The following is a 26,565-nucleotide window of genomic DNA, read 5'->3' on the forward strand; positions in this document are numbered from 1 at the left end:
CCTTGGGCTCGAGGTGAACAGAAGAAACAGGCCTGGCAGAACAATTACCACACAGAGACAGACTGCGCAAACCGGACCTTTAACTGGCACATGCCCACAGGGTACAGAGTACACCCAGGTCTGGCAGCCTGTGCCACCGCGGCCCATCCATGGAGAAAGGGGGACAATCCAGTGATACTGATCATACAAGGGGGGTGACGGCACTCATGGCCCCGCTCCATACAGCGTAGCCCGAACATGTTTAGGGTGGCAAATGGAGCTGGGCCTACTCCTGAGACGTGCTGCGTGGCAGTGTCCTCTGGCTCTTCAGGGGGTGCAGGGGACATTGGTCACATCAGGCAAGTGCTGCCTTCCTGGCTTGTGCCCATGCTGCCAGCTCAGAGCAGCTGCCCCTCACTGCCCTCTGAGCCCACAGTAGGGTACTGCCTCTTGCTCAGAGCCTTTAGCAACAGTAAAGCAGGATGCCTTTGCCCCCAGCCCCTCCCCCTCAATCTAACCACCCAGCTGAGACCTGAACTGCACCCGGCTGATTGACGATGTGCGATGCTAGAACACAGTGTGGGACAGAGTGAGGCCAAGAGCGCAGGCACTCAGCCCCTGGCAGCAGGGCCCAGCAGTGCTGTGATTCCCAGTCTGGCTGTGAATGAAGATGAGATGGGAGTGATGGGAAAAACCACCAGGTCCCAAGACTCTAGTCTTGGCCAATGCGCTGCTGCAGGAGGGCCCAGGCCTTCTCCACCTGCCAAAACAAACAGGACAGCAAGTCAGGGTTCAGAAGCAAAAAAGGGAACTAAATGCAGTGAGCCACGGTGGGGATGGGCACAGCCTGCTAGAGCACTGGCGCAGGGACGGGGGTGAACTCCACTTACAGCGCAGAACGGACAAAGCCCCCAAACCTTTCACTCTTTCCAGGCTGTGTTTAGGACTCAACCCAGCCGTGGGGCGGATCTGCAGCATAGACAAGACTTGGGGGTTCTCACTGGCCACCCACTAACACCCGATTCTGCTGAGCAGATGCAGCAATTGGGCATCTACCAGAACGCGCCGCTTTCCCAGGGGATGACCCTCATCCCGGGAAGGAGAGACCCGCAGCCACAGCTCCTCCATGGGGAGAGGGACGCAGAGCCAGCTGTAGGGACCAGATATTCCGTAAGCCCCATTCCGTTAGAGAGGAACAAGGCTCTCTCCTGATCTGATCGCAACCGGGCGAGCAGTGGCTTGTCCAAGGCCCTATGGGAAACCCAGGCAGGACTCCTATCTAACCACACGGTCCCTAGGTCCTTGGCTGGAGCTGCAGTGCAGGTGGGGCTGGACCCCAGGGGCTCCCCTCCATCCCCGCTGGCCTGTCCTAGGCAAGGCAGCAAGCACTCCTGGCCCCCCCACCGGGAAGCCCCTGGGCTCTCACCTGCTTCTGAGTAGCCTCCGGCTTCCAGAGGGTGCACAGCACGACATGAGACCGCTTTACCCGCTGGCTGTTGCTCAGCTGGCTCTGCAGCCTGTTGCGAGCAGCCTCTTCACTCAGCCCATCTCTGGCCATGATGCGGCGCAGCGCCTGAAAAGACCAAGAGGCGACATTCACCTCCACTCGGGTGCACCAGGATCCAACTGCTAACCGCAAATGGCTGGGGCAGAGTCACCTACCTCCTTCTCTGGGACGCTGGCCATCCAGACCTCATGGACCATGTCTGTCCAGCCAGCCTCCAGCAGCACGGCAACATCCAGCACACACACCGCTTTACCTGTGGAACGAGGCCATTCCCCGTGAGTGCCTGGGAACCACAAGCGCACACAATTCCCCGGGGCTGTTTAGACGACCCAATCCAAGCAAGCCTGAAATGTCACAAGTTCCTGCAAATGGGCAGTGCAGAGCAAGAGAACCCCGGGCAGAAGAGAAAGCAGCAGGCCTCAGACTGTTTTCTGCCTAGCATGTGTACACAGGCTGGACCAGGCCACGGGGGCCATCTCCAGGAAAATGCCTGGCAGGCTAGCAATGCTCCAGGGGCACTCCATTGCCCCAGGGAGCTAGTGGAGTTCTCTCCCAGGGACACACACGCTGCACTCTCACTGCTGGGATTTGGTATTACAAACGCACTCGTGGCCTTTTCTGGAAACGGAGGGGGGCAGAGTATCCAACCATTTAATGCAAAGGCTCCAATCCAAGTCTGGCAGCAGTTTGGCCCCTGGCACTTACCCAACTGCAGGAAGATGCAGTGGACAAGCTCCCAGTAAAGCACAGAAAGGACTGAGCTGGGAAAACCGACCAGCTCTAGGCTGATCAGGAAGTAGATGCAGCTGCAGACTGGGGCTTAGGACAGCAGTTACCCAGGGTCTCTGGACTGCGTGGTGGTAATAGGACGATATGTCCCAGTCCCCTTTGGGTTCAGAAGGGAAGATCACGCTCACCCTGTGCTGCTGCTTCATTCAGCTGCCTCTTGGTCATCTTAGCAATCACAGGCCACATGATGTCCGTGAGACACTTTAACCGCTCCTAGCAAGGGCACATGGCTGGACTTCAGTTATTTGCTTTCACACGATCAAGTGACAGACTTCCCGGGTACCCAGCAAAGGGAGTCACCCACAAGCATACCTATTGCCCCTCCCACAAGGGCCCCATGTTTCCAGCTCGCTAGGTTAGCCCCCGATGGAAGGTGGTGATGCTGCACTAGGAAGCAAGGTGCTCCCCTCCTCTTTCCTGCCCTGCCGAGGGAGCAGCAGAAGCACAGAGGGGAAGATACCGAGGCCCTGGCAGCAGTGGGGACAGGAGAGGTGAAATGCTCACACTGAGCTGGGCGGGTTTTACCTGGTTTCCAAACACTTTGGCCCCAAGGATTTTCCTGTTAATTGTCCCATCTTCATTCATAATGTCTGGAAGACAAAGAAGAACAGTAAAAAAAGGACTCAGTTCAGATCCTCATGGGAGAAGGGCTCCCAGGAAAGCAGGGGCTGCTGAGTGGGGTCTCTGCCTGGCACTCCCTTAAAGGGATCTGCAAACAAGGTTTCAAATCCTGGGCTTCCTTACAGCGTAGTGAAGGCAGGAAAGGGCTTTCTCCTTCACCTTGAGAACATTAGGAATGTCAAGTCCAGCCTTCCCTGCTCTAGCTGGAGACCTTGTTGGCAGGCACAGAAATGTCCTTTTGCCCTACGGTTCATTAGGCAGTGGAATTCAACAGGAGTTTAAAAACAGTTCAATGATCTTCCTAAGAATCTCTCCCCCTCCACTGCTCAGCTTTCACCTATCACGTCGCTGGGTCTCCAGGCACCATCAAGACCTGAATTTCTTATGGAAAAGACAACAGATTTTTGGACAACCTTACAGGTCCGTCTCTAAGTCCCTTTCTCCTCACCTTCCGGTCACTTTTAAAGCAGAAGGCTAGCCAACATGCTCATGGCACAGAGGCAAGGCCTAAGAATGCTACAGACCAACATGCTAGGTTTCATCTTAAATTAAGCACCTTCTGCTTGGTTCAAAGCAGAGCAGTGGTTCTCAACCAGGGGTACAAGTGCCCTGGGGATACACACAGGTCTTCCAGGAGATACATCCACTCATCTAGAGATCTGCCAAGCTTTACAACAGGCTACGTAACAAGCACCAGTGAAGTCAATACAACTTAAAATTTCACAGGCAATGATTTGTTTATACTGCTCTGTATACTATGCACTGAAACGTACGTACAATATTTAAATTCCCATTGATTTATTTTATAATTATCTGGTAAAAAGGAGAAAGTCAGCCACTGTTCAATAACCGTGTGCTGTGACACTGCTGTATTTGTAGGTCTGATTTGGTAAGTTTTTAAGTGAGGTGAAACTTGGGGGCCCAGAAGACAAGGCAGGCTCTTGAAAGGGTACAGGAGTCTGGAAAGGTTGAGAGCCACTGAGCTGGAGCACTGCATGCTGGGACCTGTGTGCCAAGGATGAGGGCACTTGAAGTTGGCACTGTTTTCTGCCACTCACAGGCAGCCTTTGTACCACAACTCTGGATACAACACAGTCCGTAGCTCAGCGAAGCTTGGCTGCCCTTGTCTTACAGGGTCCCTACCACACAGTTTAGGCTTCCAAACCAACCTATGTCCAAGAGTTCTCTGCCAGCGGCACCCTCTGGATCCCAAAGAGCTGTTTATTTGGGTCTGAGACACCACCGAGGGCTGAGTCAGCCAACAGACAAACTCTAGGTAGCCTGGTGTTCTGCTGCTTCCGTGGCAGGGAATATCCAGTATAGGGAAGCACACTTAGTGAGCATTCTGGGTCATGGGCCAACAATCATGGATGCTGTTAACAGCCAAAGATGTCAGTGGATAAGAAACAAACTACCTCCAGCACTTCACTTACAGACATTAGCTCTCCACAGCCCTGCTAGCTGGGGAAGTGCAGGGTACGCTGACTGCTCCCAAACCAAAAGAGGGAGAGATTTGGAACTGAGAAGTGACTAAGATGATGTGTCCCCGTCACCCTTGCTGCTCCAGCATTCTATGCAGAATAAGCTCGCTGTACCTTCTCCGAACTCCTCCGCCACCTGCTCATATGCAGGGCCACCTGGGGCATAGGCTTCATGGCCCAGTTTGTCAACATCGATGAGGAAAGCTCCTAGGCGTTCCAAGTATCTGGCAATGGAACTTTTCCCACTTCCAGTTCCTCCAGTCAGACCGATCACGTAGGGACGAGAAGGCAGGGCTGGGTCTTTCTACACAAAGAAGAGTTACGGTGTCAGCGCTGGTGGGGGCAGGAAGGGTTGGGGAGAAGAGACCCTGATCGTGAATCCCTACGAGCTCCGAGGATGGATGTGAAAGCTGATGCAAGCTGACTGCTCCTCCCTGGGACCATGAGTAGAGACATGGTCTGGTCTTGGTATGTTCCATGGATACTCCTGAGAGGGAGACCCTGGTACACCCCAGTCTCCACCTCAGCAGGCTGTCACACCTCCCCCAAGACCCGCTCAATGTCTGGCTGCACTTCTCCCTGTGCTTAGTTATGGTCACAGGATCCAAACTAAGACCAGAAACATCACTGTCAACCTCCTTCTGGCATCAGGTCAGTCCAGGAAGAGGATGCGGTTACAGGGCCCTGGGCCGAGTTCGTTTGGACAATGCCAGCTGACACCAGCAATGGGCCCTGTCTAGGCCTCTCTGCTCGGTGCTCCCTTCTGTTGTCTCTACGTCCCCACTCTCAGCGCCGCCCTTGTTATTTGACCCAGGACATGCAGTTCAGCTCCGCTGTCTGCGTATCACCCCTCTCCTGGGGGAAGCCATTGTTGTTTCTGGTCCCCACTCAGTGGAAGTCAAGTAGAGCAGCGTCTCTCCCCAGGCCTAGAAGCCACACAAAATCCTACAAGCCGGAGGTTGCTTGGCAGATGGAGTGGAGTCATGACTGCAGAGCCTCCAGTTACTGTGTGTTCCTACCTGTGGTGGCTGCAGCAGTGTTCCAAGCAGCCTCTGCCGGATGGTGGAGGAGCTGATCTTTTCCTCTTCGTTCTCCCCATGCCCGGGATCTTTAACCAGCAGGATCTCATGGAGGGCCAGCTCAGAGAGCCCCTGCAAACAGAATGCCAGCACAGCGTGGTCAGAGTGTGGAGAGCCACTGGCAGCCCTTCAGTCAGACTGGCCCCCGAAACAGAGTCGCAGTGAAGGCAGCATCTTCACACCAAGCTCTGGAGGCCCCCTGCAATCAGCATGCCTGGGGGCAGTTCTGCAAGGAGGCTGGTGGTTGCTGCCTCCCACCGATCAGGCACTGCCTGCGACTGGGCAGTGCTATAGGCCGCTGCTGGGCAAGGACGGGGGTGACAGAAGGGGACGCTGGAGTCAGGTGGGAAAGCAGCCGCCAGAGAAGGGGAGGCTCCCAAGGAATCAGGAGCTTCTTTCTACCTACAGCTGCCCTACTATCCTTTGGGGCTAGTCCAATGAGTAACTGCCTGGGTCCAGGAGAGAGCTCCCCTGGGGAAGGCTAGTCCAGAATTGTCCATTAAGGGGATTCATGCGCTGGGCACCAGCTGCTGTTGGAAACAGAAATCGCCTGCAGGGTCCAGGGCCGATCTGATGGGGCTGGCAGTTCCTATATGTGACAGTGGACAGAGGAACAGTGCCTCAACAGAGACTGCTGAGTTCCCAGGTGCATCACCGGGGTGCTCTTGCTCAACCAGTGAGAGGAGATGATGGGAGGAAAGGGTCCCCCTTGGGTAGCTTCACCCCACTGCTCCAGAGGGGGTATGGCTAGAGGGGCAGAGCTTTATACCTCATGGCATCAGCCACAGATCGGGGGAGGTTTCTGCAGAAGGTCAACCGCAAGGAAGAGGTACAGCCTTAAGGGGCAAGGTCTCTGCCATGGAGGGGCCATCTCTGTGGAGCTCAGAGGAGGACAGAACCCAATAAACTGTTTGTCCCATCTATCTCTTGCACTCTCTGCTCCCAGCTATCTGAGTTTTCATTCTTTTCCTCCGGAACAGCTGCACCCTCCCTTCACAACACACTTGGGAAGGACAACCAGTTCATGAGGGGTGTTGGCAGAGCTGAGCTCGGGGGGTGGGGGTGGGGAGGAAGCCCAGGCCTGGAACAGCAGGGGGAGTGCAGGTCACGACTACTGTTCCCTGGAAGAATCAAACTGAGGAGCTTGTACAGCAGCTGCCACCCTATGCCAGGCTTTGGCGAGAACTCCCAGGCCCTCACTTTCAGTGCCATCAGATTTCGCCACACAGTTAAGGAAAGAATAGCAGGAGGGGGCGTATTCCGCTAGGTCAGCTTTAAAGGCATTACATTTTCAAGTCTCTTCTTGTTCACGGCCACCCCTCCCTGGCGGGTCTCCTCACTGACTACTATACACTCCAGGTCAGGGTCCGTTATCGATGGGCCATAGGGGTCTACCAGAGGCACAATGTCATAACGCAAAGAGGGCTTCACGTCCACCAGGAACTCACAGAGCTTCTCCACTCGTTGCTCATATGGTTGGATCAGCTCCTTCAGTATCTTATCTGGAAGGGACAAGAAACAGGGAGGAAGCAACAGCGTGCAGCTCTCCACACCCAGAGCTAGCAGCAAACAGTGACAGTTAAAGGAGGGGCCAACAGACATGCAAAAAGGCTTTAGCAACCTCTGGAATGACTTAAGCCCTCACTTCCCTAGTGCCCAAAGGGCATTGAGCTCCCCAGGTTTCTGTGCGTTGGAGAACAGAGTCACTTTGACAAGACGACAGTGCTCCAGTTCCTTAGGTTTGCTATCAGAGGAGCATCATCTCTGCACAAAAAGCAGCGAGCACAGACAAGTGACTCAGCCTTGTGCTGCTTGGCAGGGAATATTTAACTCCAAGGGCAGCACATCTGTCATAAAAACACAGACAGCAAAACACACTCAAGGGACACGAGCAAGATACCAATCACTATGACAACCCTCCCCGCCGGGACATGGAGACATCTCATCTGTTCACCAGGGATGCCATTCCACCTTGGCTCAGGCAGTGGGAGTAGTCTAGTGAGTCTCACTTATCAGCTCTGGCCAGTTTTCCATTCTCAGGCGCAAACCCAAGGCTACTGCTTGGGCACATTACTGCCAGGGAAGGGTTAGCAACATTGCTAATCCTATTAGAAAGTTTACAAAATCTCTTCATAAGAGCCAACAAGCCTAACTGCTGGGCCTAAATGACTCTCCTGTCTCATTAATAAATTATGCTTTTCAATTACCACTGTGCCCACATGGTTTAAATGTGCTTTACATCTCCACAGATGTGAAACCTACTCTACCCCTTCATCCTCTCACAGGGTATCCCCTTTTCTGCAATTTACACACTCTACCTTTAAAGAGCCTAGATGCTTGGACAGCACACTCATTTCAGAGTCCATGAGGCTGCTCCTAAGCTGGCCCAAAGGAAATATTAGAGAGTGATCTAAACGGCTCCCTTCCCTGCCATCGGGAGCAAAAGGACTGAAGGAGTGACGGCCTGAGGAGAACAAGTGTAACTGGGGTTTTGCTTTCTGGTTTGGGACTAGGATTCTCACTCACTCTCCAGAAGATCCTTGTCAGAGACACCAACCAGAAGCCGGTTCTCAGCCAGCAGGCAGCATGCACTCAGAAGGATCTTATGAGCATTATGGAGTCTGTCGAATGTGCCCCCTACAACGACATCACTATAACTCCGCAGAGCCCCGCCATCCAAGTCTGGCTTCCATGGGGGCAGCTCGCTCTGGTCCATCATGGGCTCATAGTCTGGGTACAGCAGCACAGAGATAAGATTGGGCCTGCAACTGTAACAGCTGGTGGCATAGCGCTCCAGGCGCTGCTTCACTGGGTTGTACTGGCCCCCATCGCTGGTCTGAAAGTCGGTTAGGATCACCTCAGGAGGGTGGGAGAGGTTCTGCACCGAGGAAAGCGACTGCGGCGTCAGGTTCTGGTTGCGGATGTTTGTCAGCAGGACCCGCACGTCCAGGTGGCTGTGGGCATCAGCATCCACATACAGCTTGTTGATGAGGCTATAGACCTCAGGTGTGGCTGGCACGTAAGTGGACCTGGGCTGTGAAGAGCCTGTCAAGCTGAGGCCTGGCTGCAGGTGAATGTAGAGCGTATTCTCCACAATCCGGGAGGCCGAGGCCAGGATGGGCACAAGGCGCAGAGACAGGGCAGAGAGTGGGGCCGTGAGCACCAGCAGGCCTGAGCGGAAGACAGACATGGTACCTGGAACAGAGACGCAGGAGCAAGGCAGGAGGTTACACGGGGGACAGCAAAGTGTGAGCTCTAGTGGCCTCTGAGCTTCACTCACCCCCAACCTCATCCCCGAGTCTCCCTGCCTCACTGCCCTGTCCCCAGCCCCCTCGCCCTCACCACCCTCTGCCCCCAGCCCTCACCACCCTCTGCCCCACTGCCCCCAGCCCTCAGCCCCCTCGCCACCCTCTGCCCCCAGCCCTCACCACCCTCTGCCCCACTGCCCCCTCGTCACCCTCTGCCCCAGCCCCCCACCTCACTGCCCTGTCCCCAGCCCCACCGCCCTCGCCACCCTCTGCCCCCAGCCCTCACCACCCTCTGCCCCAATGCCCCCAGCCCCCAGCCCCCTCGCCACCCTCTGCCCCCAGCCCTCACCACCCTCTGCCCCACTGCCCCCTCGCCACCCTCTGCCCCAGCCCCCCACCTCACTGCCCTGTCCCCAGCCCCACCGCCCTCGCCACCCTCTGCCCCCAGCCCTCACCACCCTCTGCCCCAATGCCCCCAGCCCCCTCGCCCTCGCCACCCTCTGCCCCCAGCCCCCCACCTCACTGCCCTGTCCCCAGCCCCACCGCTCTCGCCACCCTCTGCCCCCAGCCCTCAGCACCCTCTGCCCCATTGCCCCAGCCCCCTCGCCACGCTGCCCCCAGCCCCCCACCTCACTGCCCTGTCCCCAGCCCCACCGCTCTCGCCACCCTCTGCCCCCAGCCCTCACCACCCTCTGCCCCACTGCCCCCTCGCCACCCTCTGCCCCAGCCCCCCACCTCACTGCCCTGTCCCCAGCCCCACCGCCCTCGCCACCCTCTGCCCCCAGCCCTCAGCACCCTCTGCCCCACTGCCCCCTCGCCACCCTCTGCCCCAGCCCCCCACCTCACTGCCCTGTCCCCAGCCCCACCGCCCTCGCCACCCTCTGCCCCCAGCCCTCACCACCCTCTGCCCCAATGCCCCCAGCCCCCTCGCCCTCGCCACCCTCTGCCCCCAGCCCTCAGCACCCTCTGCCCCACTGCCCCAGCCCCCTCGCCACCCTGCCCCCAGCCCCCCACCTCACTGCCCTGTCCCCAGCCCCCTCGCCCTCACCACCCTCTGCCCCACTGCCCCCAGCCCCCCACCTCACTGCCCCGTCCCCAGCCCCCACCTCACTGCCCCCAGCCCCCCAGCTTCACTCCCCACCAGCCCCAGCCCCACGCACCCGAACCAGCCCCGGCGCCTCAGCCTGGGCGGCGCTACCAGCCCGGGGGAGCCCGCGGGGGCTGCTGGGTAATGCCCATAGCCCAGCGGGGGCGGAGCCACGGGGGCGGGGCTCGCGGTCACTCACCGCGCGGCCGGGCCAGGTGCCTCCTCGGCGCCGAGCCTGACCCGGAAGCGCTACCCCGGCCCGCCGGAAGTGTGTCAGCGCCATTTTTAAAATCTCAGTTTAAATTTCAACAACTTTTTATCGACCTTCCGGGCGACCTCTGACCCCTGGGCTCTCGCGAGAGGGGGCGCAACTTCGGGGGGGGCGTGGAAGCGGGCTGACGAGGGAGAGGCGCACTGGGGGCGGGGCTAAGGGAAGAGGTGGGCGGGGCTCGTGGGAGGGGAGGGGATAATAGAGTGGTGGGGCGGGGCTCCTGGAGGGGCGGGGCTGAGGAGAGAGGTGGGGGAGGAGCTCACGGGAGCAGGGGCTAAGGGAATAGGTGGGGCGGGGCTCCTGGGGGCGGGGCTAAGGGGAGAGGTGGGTAGGGTTCCTGGAGGGGGCGGGGCTCTTGGGGAGGGAGGAGCTAAGGGGAGCGGTGGGGTGGGGCTCCTGGAGGGGGCGGGGCTCTTGGAGAGGGAGGGGCTAAGGGGAGAGGTGGGGTGGGGCTCCTGGAAGGGGTGGGGTGGGGCTCACAGGGGTAGGGGCTAAGGGGAGTGGTGGGCGGAGCTCCTGGAAGGGGAGGGGCTAAGGGAGAGGTGGGGCGGAGCTCCTGGGGGAGGGGCTAAGGGAGAGGAGGGGCTAAGGGAGAGGTGCCCCCCCATGTCACTAAGCATCACCTGGGGCCAGGAGGCCCCTGCCAAGTGGGATGGGAGTCCTGGGACCCATTTAGGGTTCTGAGGGCCTAACAGACCTTGGGCTGGGAGCTGGCAGTTGGGGCCCGTGGTCCCAGCTGCTCCACTGCAGCTCAGCAACCTGCTTGTGCTTGGCTCAGACTGATCACGACTAACTGGAAACCCAGAGGGTGACAGGAAGACTCTCAGTCACCTCTGGACAAGCCGACTTTCAGAGATCCCCCCTCTAGCCACGGAAAAAGAGAGGCTGTCTTGAGCCCTACTCAGGAACCCCAGTGTGCTTGAGAACCCCTCAAACACCCTCTACAACAAAGGAACCCTAAACCCACCCCCAGAGAGTCTCACCCCCAGTAAACCCGAGTTTATAGCCATTTAGATGTCACAGCATTGCTGATAACCTAGAGGCTCACTCGTTTAGTTGCTTATGGAGCCAAACTCATTGCACACACAAGGGGCTTCTTGTATGTCTCCATTTCCTCCCACAAGCTTCTGTGTCAGCCCCCCATACTCCTCTATTCAGAGACCACCTGCAGTCTCTCCCCACCCCCTCCCTCATACCTGGGGCTCTGGGTGCCCTCCCTTCTCTCATTGCCCTTCGGATACATGGAAGGGGCTCTTCACGCCTCCCTTCTGCCATGGCTCCCATACCAGGGTTCCCTTTCCCACCTGCCAGGGATGCTGTTGTACACCCCCATGCCTCCCACTATTCTTATTTCTTTTCTTTCTGCTCTGCTAACCAGATGCCAGGGGCTCCACGACCCCATATTTCTCCCCTTTGGTTCCCCCCCTAGTTTTTCCCAAAATCAACAGGGTTCTGCTCATCGATGCTTAGAACATTCCCTGAACCTTTGGACTTGATCAGACGCAGTATTCACAAGCTATCACATTACAGCCAGAGAAAGGCCCTGGAACCTCTTCACGAGGCCAATAAGACTCTAGGGTAAGGGACTATGTTGTCTAGGGCTTCCAGCAAACCTATGCAGCACCTACAGCAGCTTTTCCATCCAACTGGAGTTGTGAGCATTAAGCTTCTCTGCAGAATAGGCCAGAAGTGTTGGAGAATGGACTCTGGGATGGGACAGGATGCTGGGGTGACACTGAGGGAATAGGTTCCGTGACTGCCGAGGTGTCTCCATTTCTAACTACTAGATATGAGGCTCTGGGAACAGCCTTTCCCACCTAGCCTCAGCCCTTTCTGAAGCAGCTTCTTTCCACACTTAGGGCAGCTTTCTTCATTCTTCGGAATACCTTTCTTCTCCCTGCATGACCTGGGCCGGTCCTTGGTACCAGCAGGTACCCCCCCACATCCTTATCTCACTAAGGAAACAAAACCAAAATACGCCAGAAACCTCTTCTGCAGCACCACGTCACATCCTTGCGATGACAGGCTGTGGGACTGTGCCCTGCTTAGGTGCATGGGCCTTGGGAATTCCTGACTGCAGGTGCCTGGGACTGGGTGGGGGTTGCTATTTTGATTGTCCAGGGCAGGGGGTGAGATCAAGGCAGCAGGAGCTGTTTGGCAGTGGGAGGAGGAAGAAACCTGCCCCAGAGATGGTGCTCTCTGGGGCTTTGGGCAGAATCTGGTCTAAGTCCTTTCATGACAGCAGCAAAGACACTAAAGAAACCTACTTTTAAAAGGTCCAGACAAAATTTATGAGTTCAAGAGCTGAAGCAGGAGCTCTAGGTGTCCCCCAGAAAGACAGGGGAGGCGGGCAGTGACCAGATACTATGGTGATGGGTGCATTATAAACAGTAGGTAGATTAGACAATTATGATGATGGCGGCTACTCCATAGCCGAGGATGCTGCAGCGTTCTCATTTTATAATGCTAACGCTTTCTCACTCCCAGGAGGTACTCAGGGACAGGGGCTATGTCTCGTCATTTCTTTTCAACACATAATTTTGAATTCTCCTGTTTGTATGACAGACAGTGCAAACCCTTCTTGCCGACTCCTGGACTGGTCTGGGGGAAGGAGCAGGTACCTCACGTGCGGAGACACAGCCAAATGGCAGCTGATCTGCTGCTGGTATTCACAGAGAAGGTGACATGACAAGCATTAGAGCGGAGAATGTATTGAATCCAAACCCTGCAGCACAGTATTGCCGGCAGAGCCCAGCAAATATAAAAAGGTCCCTCCTGTGTGCGTGTGTGTGCGTGTGTGCGCGCGTGCATGTGTAGCAGCCCAACGGCAGGAGAGAGTCAGTGCATCACTGTGAAGTAGTCAGAGGCAGAAGAGATCGTATTGCCAAGACTCCATCTAAACAGGAAAGGTGGAATCAGTCAGCACTAGACTCCGGAAGGCAGAATGCTTGTAACGGAGAGTTATGGTACACACTGGAGCAGAGCATTGGCCCCTCTAGCCTGCTATTCTGCTTGCTGCCGCACCGGCTCCGACCCTCAGGCCCATAGAGCCTGTTATTCCCATCGGCTCCAGCATCCTGCCTCCTGGTGTGCTGGCCAGAATTTACACTCCTCTAATCCAGGCTCTGCTTCCAGCAACGCCTTATGCCTGTTAGCTCACAGTGGCATAACCCCCCCCACAATGCACCTGGTTGGTCATGAAAATTGTCTGGAATTTTGCATATTTCGTTTCTTATAGAACTATCACCGGGACAAGGGTGGTGTGGGGCCTGGGCCTGGGCCTGCCCTCCCTTGCACGGGCTCCCTTCCAGTAAAACTTGAGGGTACCAGTTATACTGCATGTGCTTGGGAAGCAATGCAGAGGCGGGGGCCGATGCTTGTCACAAGGCAGGGCTCGAACACTCCCCATATGTGGCTGGGAAGCATACAGTGGAACAAGTCTGCCTAGTTCTTGCTTGGGCTTTTCCCTGAGTGCTCTTTGTAGACATTGCAACGTGAAGCTTCACCGCCCGGTTCATCATCCCCATCAGAGGGAAAAGGCCACACTGCTCACAATAAACCTGCTGGCTCCTGGGTTCCAGTCCCATTTCCACTCCACTAGCCCACGCTACCTCTGTAGCTGTCCGGGCAACTCGGGCAAATTAATTACAGAGGGGACAAAACTAACTGCCCATGGGATGCTCACGGGGCCCCCTGCGTCATCTGTCTTATGAGTGCCAAGCCGGCCGGTCCTGAGCAGAGACAAGGAAAGGGAGCAATTACCTGCCATCAGCTCTTCCTAGTCATCTGCCCCCTTCTCGGGGGCCAGCAGCTCTCATTCTTCCTGGTCCCCCTGTTAGCGATTCCTTGTGGACAGCATGAAGGACGGCGCAGCCTTCTCTATGTGGATCCCTCTGCTGCTGAAGTAGCTCTTCAGGGCACTTAGGAACTGTGGGGGAAACTCGACCTGAGTCAGCTGGTGCATTAACAACCTGGGTCCTGCTAACTGCTGGAGCCTGCTCCACAGAGTCTGCTGGGAGCTGCTCTCAGTCCTGGGCCGGAGGGGCTGGACACGAGGTGGAACAGGAGCAGCCTGCAGCTCCTGGCTCTGCAAGGCAGCTGGGAGTGAGCAGCTCAGGCCCACAAATCCCCTTCCCGGGCCCTTAGCCTCGCTGGAGCTCACATCCACCTGGAACAGCCAGCCCCAGGGCTCCGGTACCTCTGCACCTCGCTGTATTTGGAGCTGCGCGGCTCCCTCTGTGAATGGTTTTCTCTGTCCAGCAGCAGCAGCCAGGGAGAACGTCCCAAGGGGCAGCGGCTCTGGGCTTGAGGTGCCAGCTGGGTCTGTTCTCATTCAGTCTGAAGGGGTTGACCCGTTCCGATCCCGGGGGCACCCCCCTCACCCACTTTGTCTGGCTGAGAGCCAGGCAGATGGGACGCTTAGGGCTGTGCTGAGCTCAGAGTGCTCTCACCGTAGGGCATGAGCATGGGGGACCCTGCAGGGAGCAGCAGAGGGGCTCCTTGTGGAGTTGGGCTGAGGAGCTGTATCCGCTCCCAGCGTAAGGGGGACAGGCCACGGCCTTGCTCCCGTGTCTCGTACAGACACACGTGTTAGCCACGTGACTCTCTGCTTTTAGGGCCCCACTGAGCCTGGACTCCCCCAGACAATGCCTCCCGCAGACCGGGAGCCGGGCTGGTCCTGCAGGACCTGTCGTGGCATGAGTCATCGTGGCGAGAGCGAATTCATCTGGCACCGGTATTGTGGCTCATTAGTGAGGCCCTAATGGGCACTTGAAATGAAGCCTCCTGTAGGGCACACGGCTCCAGAGACGGCAGAGAAAGCCCAGAGGCCCCTCTCAAGGGCTTGGCTAATGTAACCTCAGCACAGAGGTATCTCGCTGCCTCCCCGCTTCCTTTGATCCCAGCCACCCCCTCCCCAAGCCTGTGTTATGGAAAAGAAAGAGTCTCCCTCCCCCCCATATAACAGCTACAAGGGGGACATGATCAGTTATCCATCAAAAGCCTTTCCACACCCCCGCCTTGGGGGTAGCGAGAGCCGCTTCCAGCTTCTACGTCATGGCAATGCCTTGTGCAAAGAGCCTCGGCCCCTCGATCTAGGAGAGAGACCAGCCCCCCAGCTCACCAGCTCTCTGTTCTGCGGCAGGTCCAGCGCGCTCCATCTCGCACTCTGCAGGGATCTGCTCTGAACCCAGCCCTGCACCGGCAGGCACAGGAGACCGAGGAAGGTGACTTGAAGCATCAGGTTCATCTCTGGAAGTAGCCTGTGCTGGCTGTTAACAGAAGAGAACTTGCCATGTCACAGCCCCCGGGGGATCTCAGCCAAAGGCTGGCCTGGAGCAGCAGCGTCACCCTCCTGGGGGTGCCTGCCTGGGCAGTGCGGAATTTGCACCAGGGGTATGGACAAGCCTTTGGCACTGAAATCCTCGCACTGCCAGAGTGGGGTAATGCTAATAAAGCAGGCAGGGCTGAGCTGGAGGAATAACAGCAGCCCTGTGCCCTGCGCCAGCACCTCCCCTGCTGGGATACCTCCCAGCCATGGATGAACAGCTCTCTGTGACACTCTGGGGGGCCAATACGCAGCCAGCTGGTGGCAGGGCTGGGAGGAGAATCCAAGTCCCTGCTCTGGCCACTGCTCCCAACGGACAGGACAGAGTGAACCGAACCGAGGGCAAAAGAGCCCCAGGCGCTCTCCAGGCCACCCATGGGCCTGCTAGGGGCTTTCGCCAGGCTCTTGGCAGGCACTGTCCACATGGGACTCAGCCCTGACGTGGGAGAGATTTGTTCGATGGAACCTCGGGATTGGGACCGAAACGCAGCGTGGCCAGACTCTGCTGGGGGAGATGGGGCAGTGTGTTTTCAGCTGAATGACCTGGGCGGTTACTGGAGTGAACCTCAGTGCATGTCCCACTCAATCCGCAGACCTGGGCTGCGAGGCTCACGCCAGCATGCTAAAAATAGCTGTGTGACTTGACACTGGAGCCTCGGGTGGAGGTGGGGGCATTAATGGCAGGTCATTTCTGCCAAGCATGAATTCCATCCTCAGTGGCCGCGGCTTTGCAGAGAGCGGGAGATGGTGAGCAGCCCTGCATGGACAGCGTGTGGACAGTGGCTATTCCTATGGCCAGTCCCCTGCCTAACGGGGTGTGGGTAGGTGTAGCTCCCTGATTTTTCATTATTATCCTCCTGCGGCTGCTTGTGGGATCTGCCTGCTTCTGCCTTTCCAGCCTGTGGGCATTGCTGTCAGCACGGCAGCTAGCCCCGCCACTGCCCCTGGAGACCCCGCATGAAGGTCAGCCCAGTGACGTGGTTTGTATGAGGGGCTGCAGAAGCTCTGCTGAATTATTATTAGTTCTCAGCATCTGATCCTGGAGCCTTTTAGTGGGAAAAAGTCCTAAAATTTCCTAAGCACAGAATCCCTGCTAAACCCTGCAGCCAGCAGCAGATTTGCCTCTGGGGGGCCCTAAATGTCAAGCGGCTGCTTTGCTTTAAACAGTGATGCGAAGCACAGGGGCCGTAAGACAGCAGGGAGGTAGCCCCGAAAAGTAGCCAGGAGACCCGGCCCCCCTGTAATTTGAGCACTGCCGTGGGGTTGCTAGAGCCGGTCCCAGGAGTCCCTCCTCCCTCCTTTCCTAGGGGAGCGTGGGACTCAGGTGCGCGCTGTCCCCATTACAAATAGGAAACACAAAGAGGGCACTTACCTCTGCTCTTTCCTGGCGCTTGCTGTCCTGGCTGCTGATTGAAGTGTCAGGCAGGCAGCGCTTCCCCTCCTTATATACAGCCCTGCCACGCTGCCACCCGCTGCTCAGGGAGGTGTTGGGTGGACACATATTGTTAGCCAAGCAAGTTGTGTTGGCCTTTGGGAGGACAGAGACGAGGAGGTCCTGCAGTTCATCTTCCACGCTCAGGCTGAATAGGAGCTGGTCACAGGCGTCTTCACTGAGCTGGGCGGCCAGAAAACGTGAGCTCCAGTCCCCTGGCCTGGGGAAATCAGCCTCCCAGCCCAGAGCAGGGAAGCCTGAGCTCTGGGGACTGGGCCCCTGCTCAGAGAGCTTGGAGATGGGCTTTGTAAGGTAGGTGCAGGTCATCACTGCCCTATGCAGCCTGGTAGCAGAGGGGACCAGGTGCTCTGGGTGGCTGCCCTCTTCTCCACACCCTGAGTGACTTTGGTGCTTGTGAATGTGAGGAGCCCAAAGCACTAGCAGGAGCCAGGCACAGCTGGGCAGGGACTGTGCAAGCTACCCACCCCCGGCTCTGCTGGTGTCCCTCAATCCCGACCCGCATCCCTGTTATCGCAGCCCCGGGCTCCCCCTTCCCCACAGTTCTGCCAATGGACTTAGTTTATGCAAACAGGGAGTGAAACTGCTCCCATTGACTCAGGTCCAGGGGAGCGTGAGCACTTTCTTGCCCAGGCCCACAGGGAGGGGGCTGGTTACATCTGTATTGCTGTAGGAAGACCTGAGCCTTAGGATGGTGGTGGCTCTGGGGTGCCAGCAGAGCTGCTGCACCTGCCCTTGCTGCCCGCCAGCAGCAGGGGCGGAGGCAGGCGTGGGGACCCAACACACCTGAGAAGGTTGTTCTGCCGGAGAACCGCACCGGGCCTGGAGTCAGGCCCCAGAACAAACAATAAGAAAAGCAGGAAAGCGCCCAGGGGCCAGATCCTGCCCCTGCTGGGGGTGGGGCTGAGAACTGTGGAACAGCCTCTTCTGCCCAACCCCCAGACCCTGCACTCTGCTTACGGAAACCCAGCCCCCACCCGACCCCTTGAACTGGGGGGGACTTGCCGCCCTGGGGGGTGCAGGAGCTCAGACTGGTCCCTCGGGCCTTGCACTCCCCAGCCCTGTGTTGCTGCCCTTGGAGACTCTGAAGCATCCTGGCTCAGCTCTGCCCGGCTGGTTGAGCGCACGGCCTCGCTGGAGAAGTTGTTTGTTTCCATGTTCCCCTCCCATGGCCTGTATCACGCAGCTCTAGCTGCACCGGCTGCTCACGTGCACCAGCCTCTCGTCTGAGAGACAAACAAGTGGGCCTGGGACACTGGCTCCTTCAGGGGAGCTGCTGGAGCAGAGTGCTAATTCGCCTGCAGCAGCTCCCGCGCCCATCGGCCCTCTGCACAGCGAGCCCTGGCTGAGCCCACACCCAGCTGAGCCCAGCAGCAGGATTTGCACAGCTTAGCCTGGTTCTGCCTACGGCCAGGAGAGTGCTGTCTGCCAGGACAGGGCTGGGATGGGCCTGGCATTAACGAGGCATCAGGCAGGACTGTCAGTGCTTGGCACTGAGGCGCATGGAGGTGAAGGCGGGACCGGTGAATATCCCTCCCTGCCCCCGCTGATAGGTGAGTCACATAACACAACTTCCTCCCCCCCCTCTCTGCTTCAAGGACCCAGGTGACTCCGGCCCCTGCAGCCCCAGCAGGCAAGTGGGAAGATGAAAGTGCCAGGGCAGAAGGCTGGAGCCAGGGGTGAGCTAGGGATGCAGCTGGGCACAAGGTGGCCAGAGCCTCACTGCAGAGGTGGAAGCAGACATGGAATGGGGCCAACACTGTGCTCGGTTAGCACCAGCCCCAGCCTGCGGTGCCAAGCTCACCAGAGTGTAATGCAACTGCCTGGCTGGCTTTAGGAGAATGCACGTGCCTGGCAGCAGAACACACCAACAATGCCTAGTCATCACACCGCCGCCTTGCAGCTGCAGGTGCCAGGGCTGCCAGGGGGAATGCCCCCACCCTGCTGGTGTGTTTGCTCTGATGCTTGTGACAGGCTGAACTACAGCCCGCACTGCTGCCAGGGCTGGTGCCAGGCAATGGTCGCTCGGCCTTCAGGAAGAGGGACCCACTGGGGTAAATTCTGAGTTGTCCCAAGACATGAGCCCTGGGCCCCTGCACTGCCTTCCCTGAGCCAATTCTAACCCCACAGCCACACGAGGAGCAACAGCCCCAGCCCCATGGAGCAGCCACGCCAGAGCGATCTGCTCTGAGCTCATCTCTGATCCAGGGGCTCATGAGTCTGCTTCTCACGTGCCCAGTAATAAGCAACATCTTGCCGGAGCACCTGCCATGCAGCGGGAGCCCCATGCGCTTTACTGACTCCAGAGATGCAGCTACTGCTGGGGTGGGGCAAAGCGGCCATTCTGCACCCAGGGCCCAGCACCAGATTCCATAGGCGGGAAGCCAATAGTGACTGCTCCAGCCTTGGTGTGAGAGGAGCTGATGCTGCTGCACTGGGCAGTGGCTCCCACACAACGAGGAAGCGCGACAGGATCTTCAGAGCCCAGGTATGGTGAGGACCCAGCTGTAACAGCTCCTCTGACAGAAGGCAGCTCCAGCATCAACCCCTGCTGCGCTGCCAGTCATGCCACCCACAGGCAGCATCTCACCCGCTTGGTGCTGCCCATATTCAGCACGTGAGCATCTAGCCCTTCTGGTGGTGAAGAAAACGCTCAAAGGTGATCATGACAGCTGCCTGCGTCTGCAGAGAGTCTGAACCAGTAGCTCAACGAGGGGTGAGTTCCCCCATTGCCCTCCGAATCTCAGCTGTGACACATCGATGGAAGCATCGCTGAGCCCAGGCCTAGAGGGGGTGGATGTGGGTTGGATTGAAGCCCATGTGGGGGCAGATGGGAGCTGCCATGGGGGAGGAAGGGCAGAGGGAAGAGAGGAGGAATGACGCACAGGACAGGGGTCTGGAGAAGGGAGAGAAGCGGCGAGAGCAGGAGCTTAATGCTGGATGGGACAGTCTGGTTCTGGAGCATTGGAAAGGGCAGTTCTCCCCTCGAACCTGCCATGGGTGCCAGCGCCGCTCGGCGGGGGGAAAGGGGGCTAGGAGTGTTTAGTCCCACACCTGTGGCCAGCCCTCAGGCCCTAAGGAGAAATGAAATACAACCCCCTGCACCTCCCCCCCCCGTTCCACTCCTGGGCCCTGCGCCATGCTGGGGGAAGGAGTCCAGTGCCTGTTGCACCAGCCCCCGCTGCAACCTGGAGGGTCTCCCATGGGGGGCACAGAGAGACTAGGGTCTCTGGGGGAGCAGAGGAGACAGCAGCTAATGCTGAGGCCTCTCCGGCAGCACGGCTCACGCTGGTGAGCTGCTGCCCCAAGCTGACTGGCACATGAAGGCAGCTCTGCCCACTGGGCTTGGTGCCACACACAAGGGCCAGGATTCCTCACACACCAGTGTGGGCAATGGATATGGCCCAGCGGCTGCTGGCACAGGGAAGATCGAGGAGCACTGGCAGGTTGAAATGCTCCTCACTTTAAATGCCCTGGCATGGCCTCGTCTTCACACCCTGCTCCAGAAGGCAGAGGGCAGGACCTCAGCCTGGCAGGGGAGACTCTCTGACCTGCCTTTTGGGGATCAGGTTTAGCGTAGAGACCAGCAAACTACAGCTCGCCCTGGCAGAGCAGCAGGAGGTTGGGGTACCAGGCCCCACCATGGCCAAGGAAGGCCCAGCGCTGCCTCAGCCTGCCGTGGGGACTAGAGTGGCTGGTGGGTTCAGCATGAGCCTCCCCTGCCTGCTGGGGAGGTGCATGGGGACAGCCAGGAGTTCCCTTCCCTTCAGCGCAGTGACTGTGACCCTTAGCAAGGTGGGCTGGGGTCCTAGCCCCATCTCCCCCCAGGGCAGGCACAACCTGAGCAGGAGGTGCTGCCCCAGCTCCCTCCCACATTCCCCCCCAGGGCAGTGCAGACTGCAGGGCATAGCGCTGGGGTGGATAGAGCCAGGAGCCGTGCTGGGAGCAGACATTTATTGGAGCTCCATGGCAGGGTCGTATCCAGCCCCCCTGTACAAACGCAGGGCAATGCGGGGGCTGCTTCCCGCCAAGCCTGCCCCTCGCTCTGGGACAGCCGCGCTGCTCCTCCTCACGTCCGGTCGCCCTGGGCCTCGCCCGCAGAGAACACGAACTTGTGCATGGCGCGGATGTACTCCGAGCCGTCGGGGCTTGTCAGCTTGAGTCGGGTGAGCGGCATGAAGACCTGGGTGGTGAAAGAGCGCAGAGGGGGGCAGGGGGCACAGATGGCTTCCAGGAACACCTGGGAAAAGCAGACAGGGTGCGTGTCAGGGACAGCTCCAAGCTAGCGGTAAGACAGGGGACCCCTGGGGGCTGGGGACCCTCTCGCTGATGGGAAGAGCAGGGCCGCCTCAGTGTTACATGGCCATAGACCTGCCTGGGGCTGTACGGCCTCCACCCCTGCCCGGGGAGCAGCCCCCACCTCAGGCCCTTGTGGGCATAGAGGGCTGGGCGGGGGTCCCTGCCCCTAGGCTCCCCTAGGAAAGGGGGGCAGGGAATAGGCCCCAGCCAGTCCCCCTTGCCCCAGCTGGCAGGGTGAGGTCAGGGGGCAGCGGCACCAATCACCGCTAACTCGTGGCTCTTCTCCCCAGAGCTGGGTAGTGCTCTGCCAGGACCCATCTGTGGCAGTCTGGCTGCTCTCAGCCCCTGGCCCTGCCTCGCTCCCCTGGGCAGAGAAGCACGGAGCTGGGAGCGACCTGCAGGACCTCCTCGGTGTCCTGGGCCACATCACGGAAGAGGCTCTGGCAGTGCTGGAGGTACTGGCTGTACAGAGTGCGGGTCTGCGGGTCCAGGCCTTGCAGCGCGCTGCCCTCGGTGTCCGAATGCTGCAGGTTGGCCAGGAAGCTCGTATTGACCGGGCCGCACTCGATCAGCGTGATGCTGCAGGAAGAGAGGGCAGAGACGGGGAGCTGTCAGGGGGCAGGTGCCTGCGCCCCACCCTGCCCAGGGGCAGAGCCCCGAGTGACACCCTCCTAGCATGCAGAAAGGGGCTTTCACCCCCATGCCCTGGGTACCGGGCATCTTGCGCCAGTTCTGCAATATGGCATCTCTGAGCCCATGGCCCCCAGGAGCTGGAGGGGTGTGTGAGACAGGGACAGGCCCAGCGGCAGGGAGATCACAGCCATTACACGCTGATGGCACATTGGATGTCTGCAAGCCCCCCCGGATTTCCCCTCTGTAGCCAGCCGCGGTGTGAGTGGTGCTGGAATGCTGCCTGCAGGCCTGGGGCGAGCATTGTGTGGAGATGCTGGGGAGGCTGCAGGGAAGAGCCACAGAAGCGATCCGGGGGCAGGAGATGAGAGCAAGGCATCAAGCCCAGGCTGGTCAGCTTCCCAGAATGGCGACTGAGCGGGGCCTAGGACAGCATGGGTGGATCTTCCCAGGGAGGAAATACCCGGTGCTAACGGGCTCCCTAAGCCAGCCAAGAAAGGCAGAACAAGAACCAGTGGCTGGAAGCAACAGCCAGACAAATTCTAGTTAGAAATAAGGCCGCGGTTTGTAACCGGGCAGGTGATTGACCACTGGAACAAGCTCCCCAGGGCACTGCTGGGTTCCCCATCTCCTGGGGTCTGCAGGTCCTGACTGGTGCCTCTCTGGGCGATGCTTTACTCAGAGCCCAGCTCTTGGGCTCAGGGCGGGGGAACCGGGGGGAACTTTCTGGCCTGTGCCACGCAGGAGGCCGACCAGACAATCTAACGGTCCCTCCTGCCTTAAACTCCAGGAATGGATGAACCCCAGCAATTCGAGTGCTTCCATCCTCTTGCCTGGAACTCCCCCTGCACTGTCAAGTGGCTGCAGGATTGTTCTTCCCTTCCTGTCCTAAACTACTGAGCCATAGCACCAGGCTACAGCTGCCTCGTTCCACCCCAGAGGTGGCTGCAGGGCAGCGAGTGCGAGTGACAGGCGTAAAGCACTTTGTGTGGCCTCAGGCCCGTTCACGGTACTCACTGCATGTTGAACTGCTGCAGGATCACAGCCAGGCTCTCACACAGACCTTCCACTGCAAACTTGCTGGCGCAATACACGGCATTGAAGGGGATCCCTAGGGCACAGCGGGAGGGATGGGTGAGAACCGGCAGGGGGAGCCTGGCCAGCTCCTCCCAGACTGCCCCCTGGAGCTCAGACGTTACGCTGGGCCCCACATTTCACCCCCAGGAGGAGGGATTTGCAAGGCCACATGGGTACCCACAGGCCATGGGGTGTGGGCAGCATAACAGAACACAGGCGTGGCTGTCCTGGTGTGTGCACATGTGCGGAGAGCTGCTCCCCAATCCCCACCTAGCCACAGCAGCTGCTTGGCTCCTGGTGCAGTCGCTCATTGTGAGGGTCCCATTCTCCGCAGGGTCCTTGGTGGATGGTGAGGCCATGTATAGCCAGAATCTCTCCAAGAAGGGCGAGGCCAGCACCCCACAGGCTGCAGTGAGGGGCAGACAGCTCTGTGCAGTGAAACCCAGGGCTGCTGACTGAGCCTGGCCTGGGAGGTGCCTCCCCCATCGGGAAGGGAGGGGTCTCACCTTGCAGCGCCCCCACGCTGCTGGAAATGATGATCTTGCCGGCTTTGCGACGCTTCATGCCGGGCAGAAAGGCCTGGATGGTGCTAATGGTCCCAAACACGTTCACGTCAAAGATGTTCTTCATGGCCTGGTAGGAGCAGGTCTCCAGAGGGCCCATCAGCCCCACCCCAGCATTGCACACTGGCAGGGCACAGCAAGGAGCCACCACTAGAGGGGTGCAGGGAAGGGAGCTCCCTGGGGCCCACACCCCCCACAGTGCCAGCCCCATGCATTCACAAATTGGCGTGAAATCTGAAGTGTGGGGATCTGGTCACTGGCCTTTGGGGCCAAGCTCTTAGGGCTCGCCCATCCCAGCGGCCACCCCGACACCAGGGCTGGACCCTTCCGTCTCTTTTGCTGTGAGAAGCACGATTCTCGCCCAGTCACAGGGCTCTAGGTGCTGGGGCTTTATGAGAAACCCAGGGACCGCGGGAGCTGCAGGACTGGACATTATCCCCTTCTGAGATGGGGGCCTCATTGACCCTCCCCCCACTGCTCCGGGGGCCTCCCTTTCCCTCAGCAGCTCTGCAGGCTCAGCCCGGGGGGAGCCCCTCGAGTTGGCTAGTGGGGTCTGAGCTGTGTGAACCCCTGGACCTGTCACACATGGCAGATCTGCCCTGGTGCCCAGCAGGCAGGGAGATGCAGCAGGCTGGCTGGGAACTAGGCCCCCCTCCCAGGGCTGGCTCGGGGGGGCGGGAAGAAAGCTGACACAGGGCCGAGGAGCATGGGGCTTGCAGAGATGCCTGGCCAGACTGGCTCACCCAGCACGTCGACGCGCTGCTCCTGCACCTGCTGCACAGCTGCAGCGAGCGAGAGCGGGTCGGTGACATCCAGCTGCAGGATCTCCAGGGTGCTGGCGTGGCAGCCCCGCACGCACTCCAGCAGCCGCTCCTTCTTGGCCAGGTTGCGCATGGTGGCGTAGACTAGGAGAGAATCAGTGCCCAGCTTTGGAGGGGCGGGGGGGCTGGTTGCAATCCCCTCCAGCCCCTGGGCATTTGGTGGGGATCTTCTCTGCCTCCAGGGGAGCTCCCCACTCTGGGGAGTACAAAGACCCTCCTGCTACAGGTGGCTCCAGCGGAAGGCTTTGCCGCGGCTTGCACCATGCAAGTGTCTCCCCAATGTCCCCCCAGGAGAGACCTGGAGCCCCCGCTCCCCTCAGACTGAAGGCTCGTTCCAGTCCAGCTCAGCCAGTCTGTTGGCCCCCAGGAGCCACCTCCCTCCAGGACCATGTGGGCGCAGAGCAAGCAACTTGTCTCCCCCACCTCCTGGGAAGGAGTGATCTCTAGGGAGCCCCATCTGCATGGACCAGGAGCCGCTACTGCCCCCCAGGTGCTCAGGGCCCCAGGGAGCTAATGACCAGCGCTCCTTGTCCTGCCTGACACTACACAGCTCCAAGTCACCTTCCCCCTCACCCCCCCCCCCAAGCCTGCGACCTGCCCAGGACAATGTGCTTGTCTCCTCCCATCTGCCCCGTGGGCCCCAGGGGATTCATTCTGCTGAGATTGCTTGGAAGGGAGTAGCCTGGACCCCAGCCCCCGGGAACCCCATAGCTCTTTCCTAGAGGGCCTGTATTCCATGACCTTTAATGGAGTGTAAAAGCAGCAAAGAATCCTGTGGCACCTTATAGACTAACAGACGTTTTGGAGCATGAGCTTTCGTGGGTGAATACCCACTTCCTCAGGAGCATGCATCTGAGGAAGTGGGTATTCACCCACGAAAGCTCATGCTCCAAAACGTCTTAGTCTATAAGGTGCCACAGGATTCTTTGCTGCTTTTACAGATCCAGACTAACACGGCTACCCTCTGATACTTAATGGAGTGTGTATCCCGTCGGCCCCAGCCCCACAGCATCCCCATCTCCAATCCACAGCCGCTACTCCCATCTCCTGGGGCTACAGAGCCCGGCTCCTTCCCAGTGGAGGAACACGCATCTGCCAGCCCTTCATTCGCCCCAGCCGCTGGGTCAGGACCAGCTCCCGCTCTCTGCTGCACAAGCCCTGGCAGTACCTTTGAACCTGCGGGAGGCATCCGAGGCCAGGCGCACAGCCAGCCCCAGGCCGATCCCCGAGGAGCAGCCTGTAATGAGCACCACAGTCTTCTCCATCGCTGGCTCTAGCTCGGAGACAGAGCATCCAGTGCTGTGCAAGTCCGGTTCCCGCAGACAGCCGAGGAGCTGTGGGCTCTGCTATTTTGTCTACTTTCTTATCTCAAGGCTGCGCTCTTCCCCGTCCCCCCGAGAGCTTCACTCTCTGCCGGGCACTCGGCAGATAAGATTCCAGCAGAGAGGCCACAGTGGAGGCGCCGAGTGGGGAGGGGTGTGGTGGGGTAGGGGTAGCCTGTTTGCAGGAGGTGACAAACGGCCTCCCCCCCAGCCCAGGACACGGGCTTAGGGCTGTGGCAGCCTCAGGGAAGGAGTTTCAGGCAGCCACGGCGGGCAGTGGGGTGGGTATTGAGAGGTAGGAATTGGGGCCAGCAGAGACCCCTGGGCTCAGCCTGATCCTTCCCCGAGGGGCAGGGCCAGCACAGGATCACTCCCCGTGCGCTCGCCACCATTTCATCCAATCCCCCACTAATGCCAGCAACCCAGCAAAGGAGCTTCCACTCCTCCCCCTGGAGCCACCAAAGCCCGGCTGCTACTTCCCTCGGCCAGTGACCCTGCAAAAGGAGGAAATCCAGACTGGCTCGGCAAATCCAGACTGGCTCGTCCTCGTCATCCACCAGGTGCTTACACATGCATTGTTTAGTCATTTGTTCCCGTCCCTTTCCAGGGATTGCAGTTGGGTTGACTGCCCTACAGTGCCTGGGGCGCCACTAGTCCCCTTTCTGCAGATGGGGAATGTCAAACCTTTCTCCAGTCCTCTGGGACCTGACTGGAGGGAAGTAGCGAGTGCTCCGGGGCATCCAGGCCCAGGCAACAGCAGTTGCTCATTTAAGACCCACAAAAGGGTATCCTGGCCAGGCACCTGCAGCCAAACTCCACCGGCATGAAGTCCAGTGCAGCCCCCAGGGCTGAGTCCCGCAGCGCCAGAGAAGCTGGCTGGCTGCATAGCCTGGCCGGGATGTGGCCATGTTGTGACTGCGGCAGCTGTGAACTGCACCCCTGGCTGTTCTCAGAGACCCACTCTGATTCACAGCTGCCACTCTCTCAGCCCCGCTATGCACAGCACCAAGAGCCA

The 26,565-nt window shown here is 59.0% G+C and overlaps 2 protein-coding genes across 6 annotated transcripts; both read right to left on the minus strand.

Annotated features, from left to right (window-relative positions):
- Window positions 1-63: 63 nt before the first annotated feature.
- On the minus strand, window positions 64-10,061 carry COASY (Coenzyme A synthase). Of its 4 annotated transcripts, none has more exons than XM_030541311.1 (10): window positions 9,999-10,061; window positions 7,983-8,651; window positions 6,744-6,958; window positions 5,397-5,528; window positions 4,492-4,681; window positions 2,801-2,865; window positions 2,404-2,488; window positions 1,642-1,739; window positions 1,406-1,552; window positions 64-739 (listed from the first exon to the last, which is right to left on the minus strand). In XM_030541311.1, exons 2-10 carry the CDS (start codon window positions 8,644-8,646, stop codon window positions 692-694), a joined length of 1,644 nt encoding a protein of 547 aa, XP_030397171.1. In that variant the 5' UTR covers window positions 8,647-8,651; window positions 9,999-10,061; the 3' UTR covers window positions 64-691. The 4 variants fall into 4 exon arrangements, with proteins under 4 accessions (XP_030397171.1, XP_030397170.1, XP_030397169.1 ...); XM_030541310.1 differs by having other exon boundaries at window positions 9,991-10,042; XM_030541309.1 differs by lacking the exon at window positions 9,999-10,061 and adding an exon at window positions 9,865-9,962.
- A 10,733-nt stretch (window positions 10,062-20,794) lies between these two features.
- On the minus strand, window positions 20,795-26,517 carry HSD17B1 (hydroxysteroid 17-beta dehydrogenase 1). 2 transcript variants are annotated; one of them, XM_030541429.1, is made up of 6 exons: window positions 25,397-26,517; window positions 24,151-24,312; window positions 23,351-23,433; window positions 22,785-22,878; window positions 21,533-21,716; window positions 20,795-21,078 (listed from the first exon to the last, which is right to left on the minus strand). In XM_030541429.1, exons 1-6 carry the CDS (start codon window positions 25,519-25,521, stop codon window positions 20,908-20,910), a joined length of 819 nt encoding a protein of 272 aa, XP_030397289.1. In that variant the 5' UTR covers window positions 25,522-26,517; the 3' UTR covers window positions 20,795-20,907. The 2 variants fall into 2 exon arrangements, with proteins under 2 accessions (XP_030397289.1, XP_030397288.1); XM_030541428.1 differs by having other exon boundaries at window positions 23,351-23,530.
- Between the last annotated feature and the right edge of the window lie 48 nt (window positions 26,518-26,565).

Source organism: Gopherus evgoodei, chromosome 23, assembly GCF_007399415.2.
Source record: "Gopherus evgoodei ecotype Sinaloan lineage chromosome 23, rGopEvg1_v1.p, whole genome shotgun sequence".
In the NCBI taxonomy this organism is placed as follows: Eukaryota; Metazoa; Chordata; order Testudines; family Testudinidae; genus Gopherus; species Gopherus evgoodei.

Coding starts and splice junctions, on each gene's coding strand:
- HSD17B1 (XM_030541428.1), bottom strand. CDS start 25,493: ATGGAGAAGACTGTGGTGCTCATTACAGGCTGCTCCTCGGGGATCGGC. Junction 24,313..25,396: donor TGCCTCCCGCAGGTTCAAAG/GTACTGCCAGGG, acceptor ATTCTCTCCTAG/TCTACGCCACCATGCGCAAC. Junction 22,879..23,350: donor CAGCGTGGGGGCGCTGCAAG/GTGAGACCCCTC, acceptor GCTGTGCCCTAG/GGATCCCCTTCAATGCCGTG.
- COASY (XM_030541308.1), bottom strand. CDS start 8,748: ATGAGGTTGGGGGTGAGTGAAGCTCAGAGGCCACTAGAGCTCACACTT. Junction 2,866..4,491: donor GGCGGAGGAGTTCGGAGAAG/GTACAGCGAGCT, acceptor TTTGTCTTCCAG/ACATTATGAATGAAGATGGG. Junction 1,740..2,403: donor GAATGAAGCAGCAGCACAGG/GTGAGCGTGATC, acceptor CTCGTTCCACAG/GTAAAGCGGTGTGTGTGCTG.